We start from the raw sequence: 20,304 nt of genomic DNA, 5'->3' as shown, positions 1-20,304 counted from the left end.
ATTTGGAATTAATCCTACCAATCAATCAAACCATATTGTCAACTTTGTATTCTCAAACAGAAGTCTAAAGAATTTAGTTCATAACTAAGGTAAATAACAGCAAACAAATAAGTTCAAGTTGCTTAATCATGTTGACAAAACAAAAGAAATAAGTAGAATGATGAAATTATGCCTTAATTACTCCCGGAATTGGATTCTAGCTTCCTTGGTCGACTTCTAGGGTTCTTCTGGCTTCTTATTCGCAGCTAAGCCCTTCTGAAACTTCCAAGAAATCTCCCCTCTCGATTTGTTGAGTTATCTTTAAATATGCGTTCCGACTCGTCGAGTCATATGGTGACTCGTCGAGTCCCTCTCACATTCTTCGTATTGCGATAACTATCTTGACTTCCGAATCATTATCCTTCTGATTCCGCGACCGGACTCGTCGAGTCCATGCCCGACTCGACGAGTAGAAGCCTGTTTCTAGGTGTTTTCCTTCTTCATTCCACTCTTGAGCTCATAACCGCTTCTCTTGCTTCCTTTCGCTTCCGAGCTTCATCTTTGGACTGAAAAACATAATTTAACACTTTTAAGTACCCTTTGTCCATAATATGCAACAATTTAGCTAATATATGAATAAAAAACTACACTTAATACACACTAAATATGTACATATCACATTCATCTAACAATTTGTATAGATATATTTTGAGAATAAGATGTTTATGATCTATTAATATATTATAAGTTATAATATATTAATATGAAATCATATTATTTAATTGAGTAAACTAGACAAATGGTCCCTATGGTTTGGGGTAATTTGTGCGTTTGGTCCCTAACTTATTTTTTAACTCGGAAGGTCCCTACTATTTGTTTTTGTTACGCGCATGGTCCCTGTCTTACCTAAAAAGACTATTTTTCCCTTGATTTATTTATTTAAATAAACACACCCCAAACTTCACCCCTCTCATCTTATCTTACCTACCTTAATATTTTTCTCTATTTAAATAATAGTATTTTTAGGTAAAATAGGGATCAAGTGCGTAACAAAAACAAATAGTAGGGACCAAGTGTGTAACAAAAAACAAACAATAGGGACCTTCCGAGTTAAAATAATAAGTTAGGGACCAAACAAGTAAATTACCCCAAACCATACGTACCATTCGTGTAATTTACTCTATTTAATTAGTGTTGATCAAGAATTAATTTTGGAATTAATTTAGTGATCAAAAGATGCTAATTAAATATGGACTCTTAAATATATATATATATATATATATATATATATATATATATATGGATTGGGCTAAGATTTATTTAGGATGGGCTAAGAGTATATGGAAGTCCATGGATAGTCTATGGAGCTTTTAACCCATGGATCCTAGGTAAATGAAGAGTCATGCATGGGTATTAGGGTTTAACCCTAATCCTCCATAGTATACAAACAAGTCCTTGGTTCTAAAATTAGGACTAGTGTGTGTGAGAAACAAGGGTGGGCCAATTTTAGTAAGCATCATATTCTCTCAATTATTTCCAAGTTGTTTTGGGTGATTTGTGACACCACTTGAGGCATCCACACTATTGGTGCTAGGCTCTAGAACTCCAAGCAATCAACCACAAAAGAAAGGTATGTTATTTTACTTAAAGTTTTATATTACAAGTACCCCATAACATGCTAGTTAGGTTGTAAACCTTGGAAATCAAATTTGCATGTATTTTAGAAAAAACATAGATCCAAGGTTTCTGGGGTTGCATGTACACCATAGGAGTGTTAGAATGCTCAAAACCCATCACATACTGCTTAACATATCTAGGTGCTAGCCTACCCCTTCAGTCATTTCGACCGGTAACAGGGTCTATCATACCCTCCTACCACTATCACATAATATCATAACATACTAGCACAGTAAGCATAACAGATTGTGGCATACTAGAAAATTATCAGAAAGACAATCATCTCAACTATAATCAACTACTAGTAAGCCGACATTGATGCATTCGACCCAGTTCTACTGGAAGGTAACTCATTTCAAATGTCATGAAGTAGCTGAACCATCCTCAGCTCTAAAATCAACTCCAATCAGACTCCTAAACATAAAGGATCTTCCTTAATTACCCTTTCATTCTCATAACCCCTTAAGGGTCAACTTTAGTCAAAGTCAAAGTCAGCCTTCTAGTCAAAGTCAACATCCTGGGTTGACTCAACTCGCCGAGTTGGTCCATCAACTCATCAAGTTCCATGAATCATAAACCCTGAAATTGTGATCCAACTTGTCGAGTTCTTTCACAAATTGTCGAGTTCCTCCTATCCACAGAATCGGGACTTCTCCATTCAACTCATCGAGTCACCCTTGAACTTGTCGAGTCCATATCCAATCATAGTGATAGTTTTTTAAAAGACGAAAAGTTTAACTACTGAATTGTGTAAAAAAAATTGTTTAGTAACTAAATATGTAGATGAGTATAGTACATTACCCTCTCAAGTCATGATTTTAAAGTTTATTATATTGTATATATTTAAACCCCATGATATAAGTTTATAACAAGTAAATTAAACCATTACTTGAGACAATATTACCAAAATTTTCAATTATAATGTCTAATTTTATGATAACCATGTTCACTTATTGGCCATTATGGACCACCAAGTATTATATCCATTACCATGTTAACTCTCTTATTATTTAAAATCATTTGGCTATAGATGTTGGTATAATTTGAGGGATTCCAAACGATGTTTACAATACATGCATGATAGTTGCATCATCGCTAGGTTGTATTGTCAATTACCCTTTAAAAGGGTTATTCAACACACTGGAATTTTCTATAACCAAACAATCTATACCATCATATTTTGTTATAGTCATATAAAACCAAACACAAGTTCATCTTTCACGTCAATTTACATCTCACAACGACTTGACTCGAGTCTTGAGTTGACTCCACATATGGTCTATGCATAAAATTTCAAAAAAGCAATTGTAACTTTCTTGAATATTCAAATTTTGCCTCGAATGTGGAGTTGTGGACAATATATATATTTAGAGTGAAGCAAGGGGCAATAGAAAAGTTTAATACAAGTTAGAAAGTAGCAATCGAAGTAGTTGCGATTGACTCCTTCCACCACCTTTCAATCTTCCATCTCCCGTTTCCTTTACGCCATTAAACAACACCTGCAAAACTATTTTCTCTCCTTTTAAGTCTACTCTTGACTTCCCTTAACTTAATATCCACAATAGCCAATTCTACCATACACATAAATACCCTTCTCCTCTTCTTCTACATATCTCTTGCTGGAATCGGAATCAGATGAAGATGGGGGTGGCGGAGGTAGGATTGGAATTAATGATTATGATGATGATGATTATAGGGGTGATTATGAAAGAAACGGAAGGGAGATTTGTGGTTGAGAAGAGTAGTATAAGTATTCTGTCACCAATTGATCTCAGATCAAAACATGATGCAGCGATTGGTAATTTTGGGGTGCCGGATTACGGTGGTTCTATGGTGGGTACGGTGGTTTATCCTCAGAAATCCGACTCTGTTTTTGGTTGTTCAAAGTTTGAAGGCGATAAACCTTTCAAATCGAAGTCTGCTTCAAGACCTACTATTCTTCTGCTTGATCGTGGAGGTAAATTGATGTTTGACTTTTACTTGAAGTTTTCTGAGTCGTTGGATTGCATATTCCATAAGGAAATTTAGTTTAATCTTGTTAAATGAATAGATTAAATATTTTGTTGTTTAATATATTATATTAAGGTCAAACAAATATTAGAAAATTTTCTTAGATAGATTAAATACCACAAAAATAGTCAAAATGAACATGTTGGATAGGTTAGGTAATATGTTATATAGGTAAGGCGGGTTAGGTTAACAAATTTAATTTAATTTTCATAAATAAACAAAATAAGTGTCATTAGAAAAAAATATTCATACGATGATTATTTTTTTAATTCGTTAAGTAATATAGAGAGTTCTAAATATTCAATTTTTGATATGTTTAGATGATCCATGCAATTTGACTTGGATTTTTAGTATATTTTTAGCAAAAACAAATAAAATCCGATGAATTTTTATTTTTTTGGAAACTATATATGAAACGAACATGTCAATTTGTACAATTTTCGGTTACTGAAATTTTTAGTTTTTGGTTTTGTCAGTTCCAAGTCGATTTGGTCGAGGAATTAATCACATCCTAATACTAAGGAGATTAAACATACACTTAACCGTACCAAACTATATAGCAAGCAAATATGTAAATTTGTTTGGCTCTCGGTTCCTTGAATGTCTATTTTTTGGTTTCAACATTTTCAACTTATCACATCCTTATTTTAGACTATAGCTAATAAAAAAAAAGTTTGATACAAATAACAATAAGTTAGTTGCCAAATAAAAATTAACATAAATAGATATGTAATAGATAATTTGATATTTTATAACAAATATATAATATATTATGTTATATTAATATTAAAATAATAATATTTATTATTCTTTCCGTCTCAAAATTATTATCCACAAACAAAAACAAATTAAGAAAAATATTAATTACAATTAACTTTATTAAATAAACTGATAGTCTTTTGTTGCATTTAATTTCAAGGTATATTAACTAATAATAATGTCTATTTTAGTAAAAAAGATGTTTATTTTTAGAAGTAGGATATTATTTTGAAATAAATTAAAAAAAAATATGCACTATTAAAATGTGACCAAAAAATATTAAATAAAATTTATATATATCTTATATCATATTTGCAATAAGTGTGCCTTTTAGATTCACTTTCGCTTTTTAATAAATTGTGATATCACACTTATTTTTGTTTTTTTATAACAGAAACCATATAAGAACTCTACCGTTATAACTTTACTGTATAAAATCGTGATTTATAACAGAAACCATTAAAAAAATAATAAAAGCACATTCTACAACATACCGTTATTTGAATCAAAGGCTTATTTTATGTTATATCAAACAAAATAAAAACTTATATTTGTAATTAATAATTAATAAATTAAAATATAACGATAAAAAAGTTATGAAAAAAAAACATATAAAAATAAAATAAAAATTAATTTATTTTCTTAAAATAAGAAATGAGATTTTTTTGTTTTCTATTGTATCAAAAGTATAATATTTATCTTTTATTGCTCAAATTTTATCAATTTTATTAACAATCATTGTAATGGTTTGATATAATTTCCTTTTAGAAAAACAAATTTGAATGATTCTCTTGTAAACTTTAACTTTTGTTACGACTGTGAGATGAGTTTCACATATTTAATATTTATTTAAATTTATCATCTTTTAAAGAAAAGGGAATCCCTATGCAGCGATGCTTTCATTTTATGACCATTTTGATCCTAAAATGACTTGGTTGATTAATCTTTAAGTTATCGTTGAGAGACAAATTTGTAAGAAAATAAAAAAAATGGACCGAAATTGTAACTTTTTTTCAAGCACAGATCAATTTTATAAGAAAATAAAATTATAAGGATTATCCAGCAAGATTGTACTAAAAGTGTAATTTCTACTAAATTCTAAAAACTATTTTAATTTACTAAAGAGTTAAGCATCATCATCATCATCATCATCATCATCATCACCATTATTATTATTATTATTATTATTATTATTATTTTTCATTTTATTATATTATTATTATTATTATTAGTATTATTATTGAAAATAATTAGGCATCACAATTCTCTCTCTCTCTCTCTCTCACACACACACACACATAAAGCACACCCAATTCATCTTCTCTGGCATGTCTCTCCCCATACCATACGTCGTCGCTCGCTACCATGCCACCTCCATCTTCTTCTCTCTCTTGAAATCTCATAAAGGGGAAGATGATTAGGTTCAGAAAGAAGGTCAGTGTTTTGGATTTGCAACAAAAAAGCTTTAAATATGGATCAGATGGATTCTTTTAATCCCCGACCCTAACAAAGTCGCCAACGGAGACACCGCTATCCACCACCACCACCAATCCCTTCCCATACGCTAGACCAAAACAAACAAGAAGTCGAAGTGTCACCTCCTCTAATGGGTTCAGATATGATGAAATTGAATTTCTTGTTCATATAATCTACAAGTACAAAGTTATTATCGACACATAATCAATGTCCATAGACTATATCGATAAAAAAAGTGTATAGTACTTTAAAATTGTTATTTCCTACAATTTGCCTTGGTTTATTTAATCTTTTTCACATCAACCACAGATTGCTACTTTGCCTTGAAGGCATGGAACGCGCAACAAGCCGGTGCATCCGCATTACTAGTAGCTGACAACACAAACGAACCCCTCATAACCATGGACTCACCGGAAGCAAGCTCAACCGCCGATGACTTCATAGACAAACTCACAATCCCATCCGCCTTAATCCAAAAATCCTTTGGTCAATCCCTAAAAGACGCCTTACAAAAATCCAACCAAGAAGTCTTACTAAAGCTAGACTGGTCAGAGTCCCTACCCCATCCTGACCACAGGGTGGAGTATGAACTTTGGACTAATAGCAATGATGAGTGTGGGGCCCGCTGTGACCAACAAATGAATTTTATAAAAAATTTTAAAGGGCACGCGCAAATATTGGAGAGAGAAGGGTACACAATGTTTACGCCACATTATATAACATGGTTTTGTCCTAAACCGTTTGTTTCGAGTGATCAGTGTAAGTCTCAGTGTATTAATCACGGTCGCTATTGTGCACCGGATCCCGAGATGGACTTTGGTGAAGGGTATAATGGGAAAGATGTGGTGTTTGAGAATTTGAGACAACTTTGTGTTCATAGAGTTTCTAATGAGACTAATAGGTCTTGGGTTTGGTGGGATTATGTGACTGATTTTCATATTAGGTGTTCTATGAAGAAAAAGAAGTATAGTAAAGAATGTGCTGAAGAAGTCATCAAATCACTTGGTAAGTTATAGTTTTTTTTTTCTTTTTTTTTTTAATGGTTGTAACTTGGTTAAAGTTAAAGATTCATCCTTTGAAGATTCCCTGACGGTTTTTTTCTTATGGTTTTATCTTGTTACACTTTTTGTCACTCAAGTTGGCGTTCAATTGAGGGACGGGAATTTTCTAAAACAAAACATTAGGGCCAAAAACATTGAAATTATTTCAAATAAATGAAATCCGTTAGTTTGATCATATCATAATATTGAAAGCTATAATACACTGTTATCTATATTTACATGCCTCATTTTATTTGAGATGTGACCCATAAACAGGATCGATATAAATTTTTTTGTTTACAAAATTGTATAATGATTGGACAGGACTGTCTAGAGAAAAGATGCAAAAATGCATGGGTGATCCCGAAGCAGATGTTGAGAATGAAGTGCTAAACATCGAGCAAGAGTCGCAGGTTCTTTTTATATAAAATGTTAATTATAACTTAATGGGATAAGCTTCATTTTCTTGACTTTCTCATGTAAATTGTTCTTATGTATTAAGCCTAAAACAAACTTCCATATATAACTTACCAAATTATGTTAGTAAAAAGGAAACGATACTCGATTTTTAGTTTGTTTTTGTTTATATCCAGCTTGGACGTGGTTCGCGTGGAGATGTAACAATCTTGCCAACTTTGGTCATTAATAACGTCCAATATAGAGGTATTTATTTTCAGTTTTCACCATTTTTCGGGATTGTGAGCGATGTTTAATATGTTAATTTTATTTTCATAAGGGAAATTGGATAGAACTGGTGTACTACGAGCAATATGTTCGGGATTTAAAGAGACGACTGATCCTCCTATATGCTTAAGCGAAGGTACAATTTCATTAGTACAGAAAAAAAAACAATATTTTTTCATATAACAATTACTCTAAGCATACTTCATTCATCCAAACAACACTTATAGACTAAATATGTTGTAGATCTTGAGACAAATGAGTGTCTTGAAAGGAACGGTGGTTGCTGGATTGACTCACAAAATGGCATAAGCGCTTGCAAGGTAAATATTAGCCAAACGACCCACATATCCCCAAAACTTTTTATATTTCAAAAAATTTATGATATTTTGTGGTTTTAGGACACATTTAGAGGAAGAGTATGTGAATGCCCTACGGTGAATGGTGTGCAATATCGAGGAGATGGATACACGTCTTGTGAAGGTGTGTGTACATCTTTTTTTTTTTCTACCAATGGCATGCAACTTGTTTTGTAAAATTGAATGATTCGATTAACAGCCTTTGGAGCGGGGAGATGTACGGTTAACAATGGAGGATGTTGGTCGGATATAAGGAATGGAAAGAAGTTTTCAGCTTGCTCGGTTGGGTTTCATTTCTTTGACATGACATATAGTTTTGTATTGTGTTTGATACGCATTAGATTGAAACACAGACTGAAGTCTATGTTTGCTTTGTAGGAGTCTAACATAACCGGTTGTAGTTGTCCACAAGGTTTTCGTGGAGATGGTCGTACTTGTGAAGGTGAAATCTTTTGCTAACACCACCATATTATGCTTCTTATTGAAATCTTTTGTTATACAATTTTGCGAATGTGTAGATATTAATGAATGCAAGGAAGGTATAGCTTGTCGATGTGATGGGTGTACATGTAAGGACACGTATGGTGGATACGAGTGTAAATGCAAGGGTGACAAACTGTATATCGCCGATCAAGACACGTGTATTGGTAAGAAATGAAGATGGGACCCACAAAATGAAAATATTGCTCTATGAAAACACACAAACTCGAGGAATTAATTTTTATTTTGGATAATGTAGAACGGAAGGCTTCAAAATTCGCTTGGTTCGTTAGCTTGTTGGTACTAGGAGTGGTGGCTAGTGCAGGTTTAGCTGGTTATATTTTCTACAGATACAGACTAAGGGTATGTATGCATGATATGACAGAACAGACTAAGGATATATATGCAGGACATGACAGAACAAACTAATGATATATATACAGGACATGACAGAATAAAACAAAACAAAACAAGTTGCACAAGACTTAGAACTAGGACTCAGATTGATGTCAAGCACATAAAACTTTATCCCACCTAAAACAATGAGACAAGCCTCATCATTGGAAATAGTATTGTTCTGTTCTGTCCTGTCTAGGAACTGTGTTCTACAGTGTTATAGATTTAGGACTACTTATATTGATGATTCCATGTTTAATGGAACAGGCATACATGGATTCAGAGATCATGGCGATTATGTCTCAGTACATGCCACTAGACAATCAGCATCCGAATCAAGTGGTTATACATGAAAATGAACCTCTGCATCAAACATCCACCGTATAATCCATAAGGTAGATCGATTATCTGATTTCAAAAATCATGTTTTCCTTGGCTTCTTCTTACAAAAGTTTAACTTGTGATGAATGATAGAAGAAATACGACATCCATTGGAGAATTTTTAGAGCACAAACGAAGACATGAAATATACGGATATACAGATAGTTAGTGAGATGTAAATGTTTTATTAAGAAGTCATACCAAATTTTAAAATGGAAACACCTGAAAATTCTATACATAATAATTACGATATTAAAAATCCTTACTTTAGTCGATGATTTGAGAAAATTTCATTCAAGAAAGAGTTTATGGAATTAAGTTGTTTATAACAAAATACGAATGTTGTAAAAGAAAAGGAAATACCGATGTCTCCGGTGGAGGTGGAGGTGGTGGTGGTGGTGATGGTCGATGGTTCTTTTTACTTCACTCTCATCCTTGGTGTGAAGGAATGCGTTTCGAAGAAAAAAATTGAATAGATTGTTGCTATTTTTTACACAAGTGGCAGTTTTGATCCTTTTAAGTATTATTTGTGCGGGTTTAGTCCTTGTTCTTTTCGTTGATTTAAAACCATTTCAATTTGCAAGTGAAATGCTAAGTCCATTAAAAATGGTAAAGATTGGAGAAAAAGACGCGATAAGATTATGAAAGAACCATTATGACATTGACAAATGGTGAAAATTTTATTATTGAACAATTTACCTTTTTGGCTCGGATAATGAGACTTATAATTTTGGGCCAAACGAGTTTTTTTGCCTTTCAAATAAGTATATGGGCTTTTTTGTAAAGATTTTGATCCATATTCCAAAAAGAAAAAAAAATTAAGTATATTTTATAGAGTATAAACGTTAACTATCTAAAACACAAAAATAGTCATATTATTTGTCTGTTTGGAATAGGACCACAATTTTTTTTTGTTACCAAACTAGTAACTAGATTTTGATGGTTTTTGAAAACTAGAATTAAAAAAAGAAGAAAAGAAAATCTTCTTTTGGAAGTACAAGTTTAAATATTTTACCCTAAAAAGTTTACAATCCAAAAGCTATTTCATTTACCTTTAAAGTTGTGGGTGTTATATTTTATATAATTTCATATATCAAAAGCTCACACTTATTTTTGTCGTATACTTGTACAAAAATAAAAACCTACATAACTACCAGCTATTTTCATCAGCCTAACACTAGTAACAAAGTGGCAACAAGAAAAGTAATTCACTCCTATTATTAAATGTATTTAAGCATTTTGGCCAAGTTAGTTTTTAGGACATAAAAAAGTCACCATCTTGCAAGCAAATTTCTCACGAACCAAAATATTGGTGTTTATGATTATGAAGTTTTTCATTAGTTAGAAATAGAGGATTTTTCTTTCTTTATCAATATCGTTCAAGGACAGCCTACAAGGCAAAGAAAATGACACTAAATAATTTGTACATGAAGTGTATGAGTGATAAATTGCATGCGTGAGTTGATTTGCCCCCATTGGCCCATTCAGTTATTTCATAAGAATGCCTAAATTGACTTTTATAATATGGTCCAAATGAGTGTTTAAGGCTCTATAACTTATAGTTTAAGGTTAAATTAGGGTTGTTAAATGCTATTCAATACTTACGATGTGACTTAAGGACATGTACATAATACATCTTTAGATTTATATAACTTGGAATGCTTGATAATGGCATTACAGCATCCCGAATCTATTTTCGAAAACGCAAAGGTTGCATTTGCATGTAACTCCATACCAGTTAGTTTTTACTGCTAATATTTTTGTGCAATAATAAATAAAACTATCGTACAAAATAAACACGTTCTTTTTTTTTTGTTAATAGTTTACAAACTTTATGAAGAAAAATGTTAATGTTGATGGTCTTTGTGGACTCATTCTTCTTTTGTCCTATATATCATTAACAATATCCACTTTACCCATATATATATATATATATATATATATATATATATATATATATATATATATATATATATATATATATATATATATATATATATATATATATATTTTGTGAGACCGTGAGACGCATTTTTTTTATTTTTTTTTTATTTTTTTTAGTTAATTCATGTTCCGAAAATAATATTTAAAAAAAGAATTTTTTGATTTTTACATTTATTTTGCATTTTAAATTATTTTTAGAATATGTACAGTGTAATATTCTATTTAGAATATTTCACGTATTTTTCAAAAAAAATAGAATTTTTTTTTATTTTTTTTAGTTAATTCAAGTTCCGAAAATAATATTTAAAAAAAGAATTTTTAGATTTTTCCATTTATTTTGCATTTTAAAATTATTTTTTAGAATATGTCAGTATAATATTCTATTTAGAATATTTCACGTATTTTTAAAAAAAAAAAAAAAAACGGAATTTTTTTTATATATTTTTTAATATTTTTTTTAGTTAATTCAAGTTCCGAAAATAATATTTAAAAAAAGAATTTTTGGATTTTTCCATTTATTTTGCATTTTAAAATTATTTTTAGATTTGATCTCACGGTCTCACAAAATTAGAATGGTCTCAAATGAACCTGAACCTATATATATATATATATATATATATATATATATATATATATATATATATATATATATATATATATATATATATATATATATATATATATATATATATATATTTCAATTGAGAAAAAAAAGGTTCACAATAGAAGAATTAATCTCAATCACACATTTATTTTGTCGTAAAAAACTTAAGTGTACGGACAGAAATGACAAGGTATCCAGGAGTGTATTGAAACAAAACATATTTACTTAAGTTATGCTAATCATTCTTTTAATATATACATAAACATAGTTTTTATTTTTATTTTTTATTTTTAATTTTTAAAAAGTTATTTTTATCGAAAATTTATTTTAAATATATTAAAATTCATAATTTTTTTTCCTTTATAAATAGACATTATATTGATATAGTTTTAAGATAAAATAATTTTTTTTATAGGTTCAGCTCTCATTGTTCATAAGTGATAAACATATATTATATTTTTATTACTTATGAATATTTCAGATTTTAGTCAATTAACATAAACATATCAGATTTTTACTACATTAGTATTTTCCTTAAACTATCCATCTAATTTCATTGTATAAGTATTTTAGTCAATTAACATAAATTTAAAAAAGATAAATTGCAAATTTTAAGGAATAATAATTGTCTCAAATTTAAAAATATGATTTTTTGGATAATAAATATTTTAATCCAGACATTCTAAAAGAATGTGTTTATGATTATCTTAAAAAAAAACATTAAATTCTAACAAAATATTTTAAACATGTATTATCAAGATTAATAATCTTTAATGAATACCAATTTTATATGAAAATGATTTTTATATCTTATAATTAGTAATTACATTCATTGTTAACAAATACAACTGTGAAAATGCATAAATGACATTCATTCTGAAAAAAATACAAATAATAATAGTTACCAATTAGATTTATTCTTAAAGAACAAAGATGTGAATGGTTAAAAATCAAATGAAAACATTGAAATCTACATAAAACACTAATACATTCTGATAGAATATTGATGTTAATCCACTCCGATAGGAAAGAAATGCTAATCTATTCTGAACGAATATTGAAGTGCTTCTTCACAATAGAAATGTTTGTTTCCTATCAAGCTTCTTCTTTAAGAATGCTTAACCAATCCAACACTGCAACAACCAACAACATGTTAGTAAAAATATTCAAAACAAAAAAAATCCTAAAATATATTACACATTTTATGATTCAAAAAAAGAACATACCAATGAAAACCTAAAACGATACATTCTAACAACCTTGCTACATTCTGAGTGGTCCTGGGTGTATGTGTGTATATGTGTGTCATACTAACTTATAACCACTAACCATCCATTCAAAAAACATATTATAGTAGATTGATTTAATATACATTCTAATATAATCATAGATGAGTGAAAGTACGAGATTCCATTCCATTGAAATAGTTGGAAAAAAAATTAAATAGTCAAAATCATAGTTAAGTGAAATTACAAAATACCAGTATATGTTGTGTTTGGTAATTCCCTGCTTAAGTTCACTTAGAATTCGAGATTCCATTATGACATAATTAGAATTCGAGATTCCATTCCGGCAGAATTACTGTAAAAAATGCAGAAATGCACCCTCGGACTCCTTCTTTTTCTAGCAAAAATAGATTATAAATATCACATAAATTCATTCATAAGTTCATTCACTTGTTCTTTTTCTCCACAACACCCTTTTAACCACTAAAATAATCATACACATTGATTTTTATCATATAAGACGAAGTAAATTTGATATAAAAATAGTGACAAACTAACTCTGCTTGATGTTGCACTGATTGAATGTAGTCGATTATTTTATCAAGTACAAGTGCTTTTGCTATAACCTAATACAACAAAAGAAGTGAATAATTAGTTTTACAATCATTCTTTTAATATTATGATGCGAAAATATCAAAGAAATCGGAATCCATGGTGCACCTTATCACATCCAGGGACCAAATATTGAAGAACTTTCATCTTTTAACTAATCTTTACTTGTAAAATATGCAATGTTTAGTCTCAGCTTCCCACACTAACCCACACACTGAATTGCTTTATCACAACCTGAAAAAAAAAGTATCTAGAATATTAACAAATTGATAGACAACTATCTACATTCTAGATGTAGATAAATGACATCAAGAGTTAAAGCAAAGCCTTGTGTAGGGAAACAAAGAAGGTACTAATATAGAAAAGAAAATAGTTGATGAAGGCTACCCTAGATTATCCATCAATACGAGTCCAACAACCATTCAATCCATACAAAGTCATCTCAACCAAATCAAATCACATGTGATCATAAAGTTCGCTCCACCCCTAGTGAATGCTACGAATCGAATTGTAGTCTCACATCACTTTCATCCCCAAACAGCCCTACGATCTATCCGAATACTATGAATGTTGTGGCCCACTCACAACCCTTCTCCCATTCCTGCGATGGTGTAAATCATCCTATAAAATGCTATGAGCCAATTTGTAGACTTCCAACACTCCTACAACCGCCTACCAATCTAGTGAATGCTACGCCTGCTCCGTAGACTTACAACACTTCCATAACTGCCTATCAATCTAGTGGATGCTACAACTACTCCGCAGTATTACAACACTTCCACAACTTCCTACCAACCTAGTGAATGATACAGATGCTCTGCAATCTTACAACACTTTTGCAACTGCCTACCAACCTAGTGAGTGGTACGGTTGCTCTACAGTCTTACAACACTTTTGCATCTTCCCACCAATCCAGTGAATGTTATGGCTGCTCTACAGTCTGATAACACTTCTATAATTGCCTACCAACCTAGTGAATGCTGAGGCTGCTTCATAGTCTTACAAAACTTCCACAACTGCCTACCAACCTAGTGAATGATACGATTGCTCTGCAGTCTTAAAACACTTCCGCAACTGCCATAGGCCCAACCCATGGTCTTGATAACTATGCACAAGTATACCTAACTAAAATCGCCATGAGCCAAAATCCACCCTACTAGACTATATCAGTTGTTCGAGTCATACATCAAACCCCATGGCCTTCATAAGACAAGAAAAGGAAAAGGGGTCCTAACACAACCCTCGACCTGAACCTAGGCATGAATCTATAATGTGATACTACTGATGCTTCACACCATCGAACGACACAATTTGAATCTGCTGCTTACCTCTGACCAAACAACATTATTCGTTGCTTAAAACCTGACCCATATCACCACTGGAACTGACCCTCTAGTTGTCTTAGGATATTACCCTGTTAGCTGGCCATCCCAGTTAATCCTTAGTCAAACAATATCTTATCTGCCCCACTTGATCAACCGTTCAAGGCCTCACCAATGTAACAGTAGCTTGCTCCACACTCTCAACCTGACCTATCTTGGATTCTTTCGGAATGCATTGAACTCTGGTGCTCCCTCAAGATATTTTGATCCAAATCCTAATTCATGGGTATGAATTCTAAAATGGATTTCACTTAGAACTATCCCCAATGGTCCTAACTGATTATCCCCTACTTGGATTCATCCACACTTTGGTAACCTAATAACCACTGGATTTCCGAGCCATTCCACAATCTCACTACCCAACCAACACCATTCTGAGTTTACTGGACTACGATACCATGGCCAAATAATACCGGGTGCCCATACCCCAAACCAGATTAAGCGTTTTACTACTCTCGACAAAAGATTGACGTATCCAAGGCACCTCCCCTTGATACATATCTCCACCCTTGAACAACCCTACTATTGGAATATATAGATAACAAATTTGATGCCCCACTTACGACCAAACTAAACCCGTGTCTTCTATGAACAATAATTCTACAATCCATCAATTGAGGGAAAGTATACCAAGAAGCAATGATATACCATAACAGAACATTTCGATAGGTTGCCACGTCCACTATTCTTCAAATTTTACAACTCAAGACCTTCAAAGTATCCCAACAATTGACGTTAAACGAGAAACAACCAATGATCGAGAATGCGTTGACAATAACCCAACAATCCAATATTCTACCGAAAAAACCCATGCAGAACTACACCTACCAAACCCTGAAGTTGATTGACAAATCAACCACTACTTATCCTAGACTATAGGTATGTAACGCCCACAGATCTGAGCTAGTCAATTTAGAGAGAATGAGCATCAAAAATGAGTTTTTGATGGAAGATTATTTAGAAGGAATAATATTAACCAAGTGGCAGTATATGTTACAAGGGTTTCGTACATATAAAGAATGCCAAAATCCGAGTTATAACGAAGAAGTTATGGCCCGTCGAAGTTTTACAGCAAAACCGAATAGTGAATCTATGATAGAGGAGCTTTTTGGCCTTAGTGATCTAAACTAAAGTTGTAGTATACATTAAACCTAGAACATACATAAAAAAGAACGCCCAAATCTGACTTCCTATGAGGATGTTATGAATTTTCTAAGATTTGGCACAACAGTACACGTCCTGAAACTCAAATTTTGGTTCGAGTGATTTTTGGCCTATGTGACCTAAATGAGAGTTCAATATCTCACTAATAGGAACTCAATGATAAAAAGACAGACGAAAATAGAGTCTGTATGAAGGAGTTACGAATTCTTCGCGGTCATTTAGCATTCTAATCTCCTCCTACTGTTAAATTTAAGATTAGTCGAGAATTAGCGGATTGAGTCAAAATGAAAGTTGTAGATCTTAGTTTTATCTACGCATGGATATAAAGAACTTCAGAAAGAATCTGGTATGCGAAAGTTATGAATTTTTTAAAATCGGCTGATTTCCACCTTGTGTGCAATGCCACGTGCTAGCACCAGGCTCAGACTTAGAGCCCAAATTGGCTCACGAAGTGAGCATCATAAAACTCACGATATTAGTGACCCTCTAGCCCCTTATAAATAAGAGGTGAAGCCATATTCATCATAAAACTCACGATGTTAGTGACCCGGAGCACCTGTAGGATCGGAGATGAAGCGCCTTTCGGCTCGGAAACGATGCTCCAGCGAAGCCCGATTTTGAGAAAAAACCGTTATAAGTGAGCTACACCTAACCTATGTTTAGTATAGCTTATGTTTCAATATAGTAATGTTATTAGGACCTTAAAAGTAATTATTTGGGCTATTATTATGAGTTATATAAGAGTGTTGTTTAATGCTTATATAATAGTAATAATAGCTAGACTATTAATTAGTCTCGTCAAACATTAGACTAAACTCTAGTGGTAATGATACTAGGTTTTGTCCGAGGGAAATTGTTTTAACAGTAACGAACTGTTGTCTGAGTGCCGAGTCACCACATTATCAAGTGAGTGCATAGTTACTTTCATCTTACACATAGATATGAAGTATTTTATATAAACTACGTGCTATGTGTGCATATTACTTGAATACTTCATGTCTATGCTGGATGAACGATTTTATATATGTTTTAAATGATTTAAACTGTATACGTATTTTATATCTATAAAATGTGTTGGGTAGAACATTGGTAGATTAAAGATGAAATAAATGATGAGCAATGAGAGATGAGATGAATGATGAGCGATGATATATAAGTGGTAAAATATGGTGAGAAGCGATGACCTAAGCGATGAGACAAAGCGATGAGCCAAACGATGGGCCAAATGATGACATAAGAGATGACCTAAGCGATGGACCCGTCATCTAGAAGAGTATGGATGACAACCACAAACTATTCTAGACAGACTAGCAGAACACTAGCAGGCTCGCAACCTGTTGGTGTTGTGAACGATGTGTTCACCCGGTGTACTCTAAAAACCCATTGATAGGTATTGCGATGGACTCTCGAAAATGATACTGTCAATAAACGAGATTGATATGTCCATATTTATACATATTTTAGGCAATATTTATTTACATTTCTATTAATATTTTGGATATTTGCATAGAATAATGGTACTTATAAGTTTAGATTGTTATTTTGCAGCCAAATAGAAGCATTTTCGAAGATAGGGACTGAAATTGACAGAATATGGAACTTTGGAGGATTGAAGAAAAGAAGAATGAAAAAAGTCAGCAAAAGACGTACTCACGATGTGAATAGTTCATGATTCACGACGTGAGTGGAGAATTCTAGAAGATATGTATGCGGGTGAAAGAGTCCTTGCCGAACACACTTATCCCATATTCACGATGTGAATCCTTAGGGTTCACGACGTGAACTCGAAAAATCAGAAAACTATATAATCTATTGGCCCTTACGACTTTGGAGACTTTTGGCTAGTTAGAAGGCTTCCAGAAGACAAAGTTTAGAAAAAAAGAAGTTATGGAATAGAGGTTTAAAAGCCAAAGGAGTAAAAGTTCTTAATAGTTTATTTGTTTGGTACTTATAAACATGTTTCTTAATTTGATTTGTGTTTGTTTAATTGTTGCTATGAGTAGCTGAATCTAGCTACTCTTATTTAGCTAGATGAAGCTTCTTACTAATGGATTAGTTTATTGGTAATGGATTTTCTTAGTTTGTAAATTGCTTGTGTTTATTTGTTACTACCTAGCATGTTAATGTTTGTTTCTTTAGTTACTTGAACTCACATTCTGTGTAGATTAGTCACCATTAAACTGCATCAACTTGTTTACCTAGTGATTTAGTGAACATTAAATTGCTAGAGCTAGGATCGACCAAAATCCTAGATAGTAAGTGAAGTAAATCAGTTTAGTTGTGCTAGAGAGCATAAATTATGATCATAGTTGTGTTTACATAATATTACATAACATATTCTTCATTATAACCAATTCCATGTTTAATTGTGTGACCATGCATAGTTTTACATGAATTAGTTAATTATTGGTAAATTTAGACCTAAATTACTAATACAATATAAATTAGATAGCCAACTTTGATTATCCATAATTGTTAACTAACCATAAAGAAGAAGTGGATTCGAACTAAACAAGAGAGTTTTTAGTAATTGATTGAAATTGAATTAAGTTCGTCTAGTCTTACAAAATCAGATAAAAGCCCTTACCGTGTTAGTAATTAGGTTAATTTAGGGATAAATAGATTAATTAGTTAGCACCGTTCCCTGTGATCGACACCCAACTTACCCAACTATTCTACAATTCGATTAGGTACACTGCCTAAGTGCAATTTAGATAGTAAGGAAGTTAGTTTATAAATATTAAAATTAGTGGGTACTTCTTTGCACATCAAGTTTTTTGGCACCGTTTCCAGGGAACGGCTTAGTTAATTATTAGTTTGTTTGCTTAAAATTAATCGATCCTTTTTGTAGAGTAAAACCTGCAAGAAGTTATTTTTTTGTTTTTTTTTTTTTCGCATTACAGGATTCATGGCGTGAGCCTTATAGCTTACAACATGAGAACTGAAGTTCTCTGTTTTATTTATTTTAGTTTTTCTTTCTTAGTTCAATTTTACGTTTTTATTTTGTTTTATTTCAAGAGTTCATGACCAGAGGCTCTAACACACCTTTGGTGCCACCACTTGAAGTTCCCGAGTATTCAATTCACAAAAAGAAGGGTAAGAATGTGAAAGAGGATCAAACACCAAAGAAAATGCCTTTACAAGAATTGAAGTCAGTGTTCTCAAAGAAGTCGGGGAAGAAAATGGGGGAGTCAAGTCCATTTTCAAAGAACAAGAGCAAGCTTGAAAACTTAGATCAAATACCCGTCCAAACTGAGTCTGAATATGATACCGAGCCTGAATTTGAATTACATACAAGTGAACCCGAGAAGGAGCCAAGGAATGAGATGGAGAAGATTGAAGAAATGTCCGTGGGAGCTGACAGAAATAGAATTCGAGATGATGTTGGTCTAGGCTTAGTACAACTTGCCATTCCTGCCACTACCACATTCGAGCTGAAAGGACATATCCTTTATGCACTAAAGGATATCCCATTCTATTGAAAAGATCATGAGGATGCATTTAAAAACTTAGATGAAGTCAACGACATTGCTGATTACTTTAATGTCCCAAATGTTAACAGAGATACCGTCTTGCTAAGGATGCTTCACGTTACTTTTAAAGGAGCTGCTAAGGATTGGTTAAAATCACTTCCACCTGGCACAATCACTACTTGGGCTCAAATGCGTGAACAATTTCTAGACCAATTTTGTACACCATCCAAGATAGATAAACTCAAGAAGGCAATATCTAATTTTGAGCAAAATCCGAGGGAGTCAGTTTACGAAGCATGGGAGCGTTACAAAGGTTTGCTAAGGAATTGTCCTCAAAATGACTTTAACATTTAACAAGAAGTGTCCATATTCTAAGACGGGTTCAACGTGATGACAAGACAACTCCTTGATTCTCAAGGACCACTTACAAAGAAAAATCCGGGAGAAGTCAAGGAATTAGTTGAAGAATTTGCAAAACATTCTTGTGAATACCACAATCCAAAGAATGAAAGCGTGAAAGGAGTTGGGGGTGCACATTCTGCAGAAATGGCTGCTATGATGGCAATGCTAAATACTATGGACCGGAGATTGTCTCAAATGGACCAATAAATTCATGCAATTAGAGTTGGTTGTGAACGATGTAATGGGCCACACTTGACTA

At 32.3% G+C, this 20,304-nt stretch overlaps 1 protein-coding gene and 1 non-coding gene across 2 annotated transcripts; one reads left to right on the top strand and one right to left on the bottom strand.

Moving 5' to 3' along the window:
* The first annotated feature begins 3,039 nt into the window (after window positions 1-3,039).
* LOC145031467 (vacuolar-sorting receptor 6-like) lies at window positions 3,040-9,499 on the top strand. Its single transcript, XM_078980024.1, has 13 exons — window positions 3,040-3,613; window positions 6,211-6,906; window positions 7,266-7,354; window positions 7,535-7,604; window positions 7,678-7,761; window positions 7,869-7,945; window positions 8,024-8,105; window positions 8,181-8,263; window positions 8,360-8,423; window positions 8,500-8,628; window positions 8,721-8,824; window positions 9,125-9,252; window positions 9,332-9,499. The coding sequence occupies exons 1-12, from the start codon at window positions 3,292-3,294 to the stop codon at window positions 9,242-9,244; spliced, it is 1,920 nt and encodes a 639-aa protein (XP_078836150.1). The 5' UTR covers window positions 3,040-3,291; the 3' UTR covers window positions 9,245-9,252; window positions 9,332-9,499.
* A 10,381-nt stretch (window positions 9,500-19,880) lies between these two features.
* Window positions 19,881-19,987, bottom strand: LOC145033113 (small nucleolar RNA R71). Its single transcript, XR_013677353.1, has one exon. It is a non-coding gene; the product is annotated as a small nucleolar RNA R71 (small nucleolar RNA).
* Between the last annotated feature and the right edge of the window lie 317 nt (window positions 19,988-20,304).

Source organism: Lactuca saligna, chromosome 2, assembly GCF_052625555.1.
Source record: "Lactuca saligna cultivar CGN05327 chromosome 2, ASM5262555v1, whole genome shotgun sequence".
In the NCBI taxonomy this organism is placed as follows: Eukaryota; Viridiplantae; Streptophyta; class Magnoliopsida; order Asterales; family Asteraceae; genus Lactuca; species Lactuca saligna.
Note: the sequence above shows the minus strand (reverse complement) of the source record. Positions and strands in the feature narration are given on the sequence as shown.

Coding starts and splice junctions, on each gene's coding strand:
- LOC145031467 (XM_078980024.1), top strand. CDS start 3,292: ATGAAGATGGGGGTGGCGGAGGTAGGATTGGAATTAATGATTATGATG. Junction 3,614..6,210: donor TCTTCTGCTTGATCGTGGAG/GTAAATTGATGT, acceptor CATCAACCACAG/ATTGCTACTTTGCCTTGAAG. Junction 8,424..8,499: donor AGATGGTCGTACTTGTGAAG/GTGAAATCTTTT, acceptor GCGAATGTGTAG/ATATTAATGAATGCAAGGAA.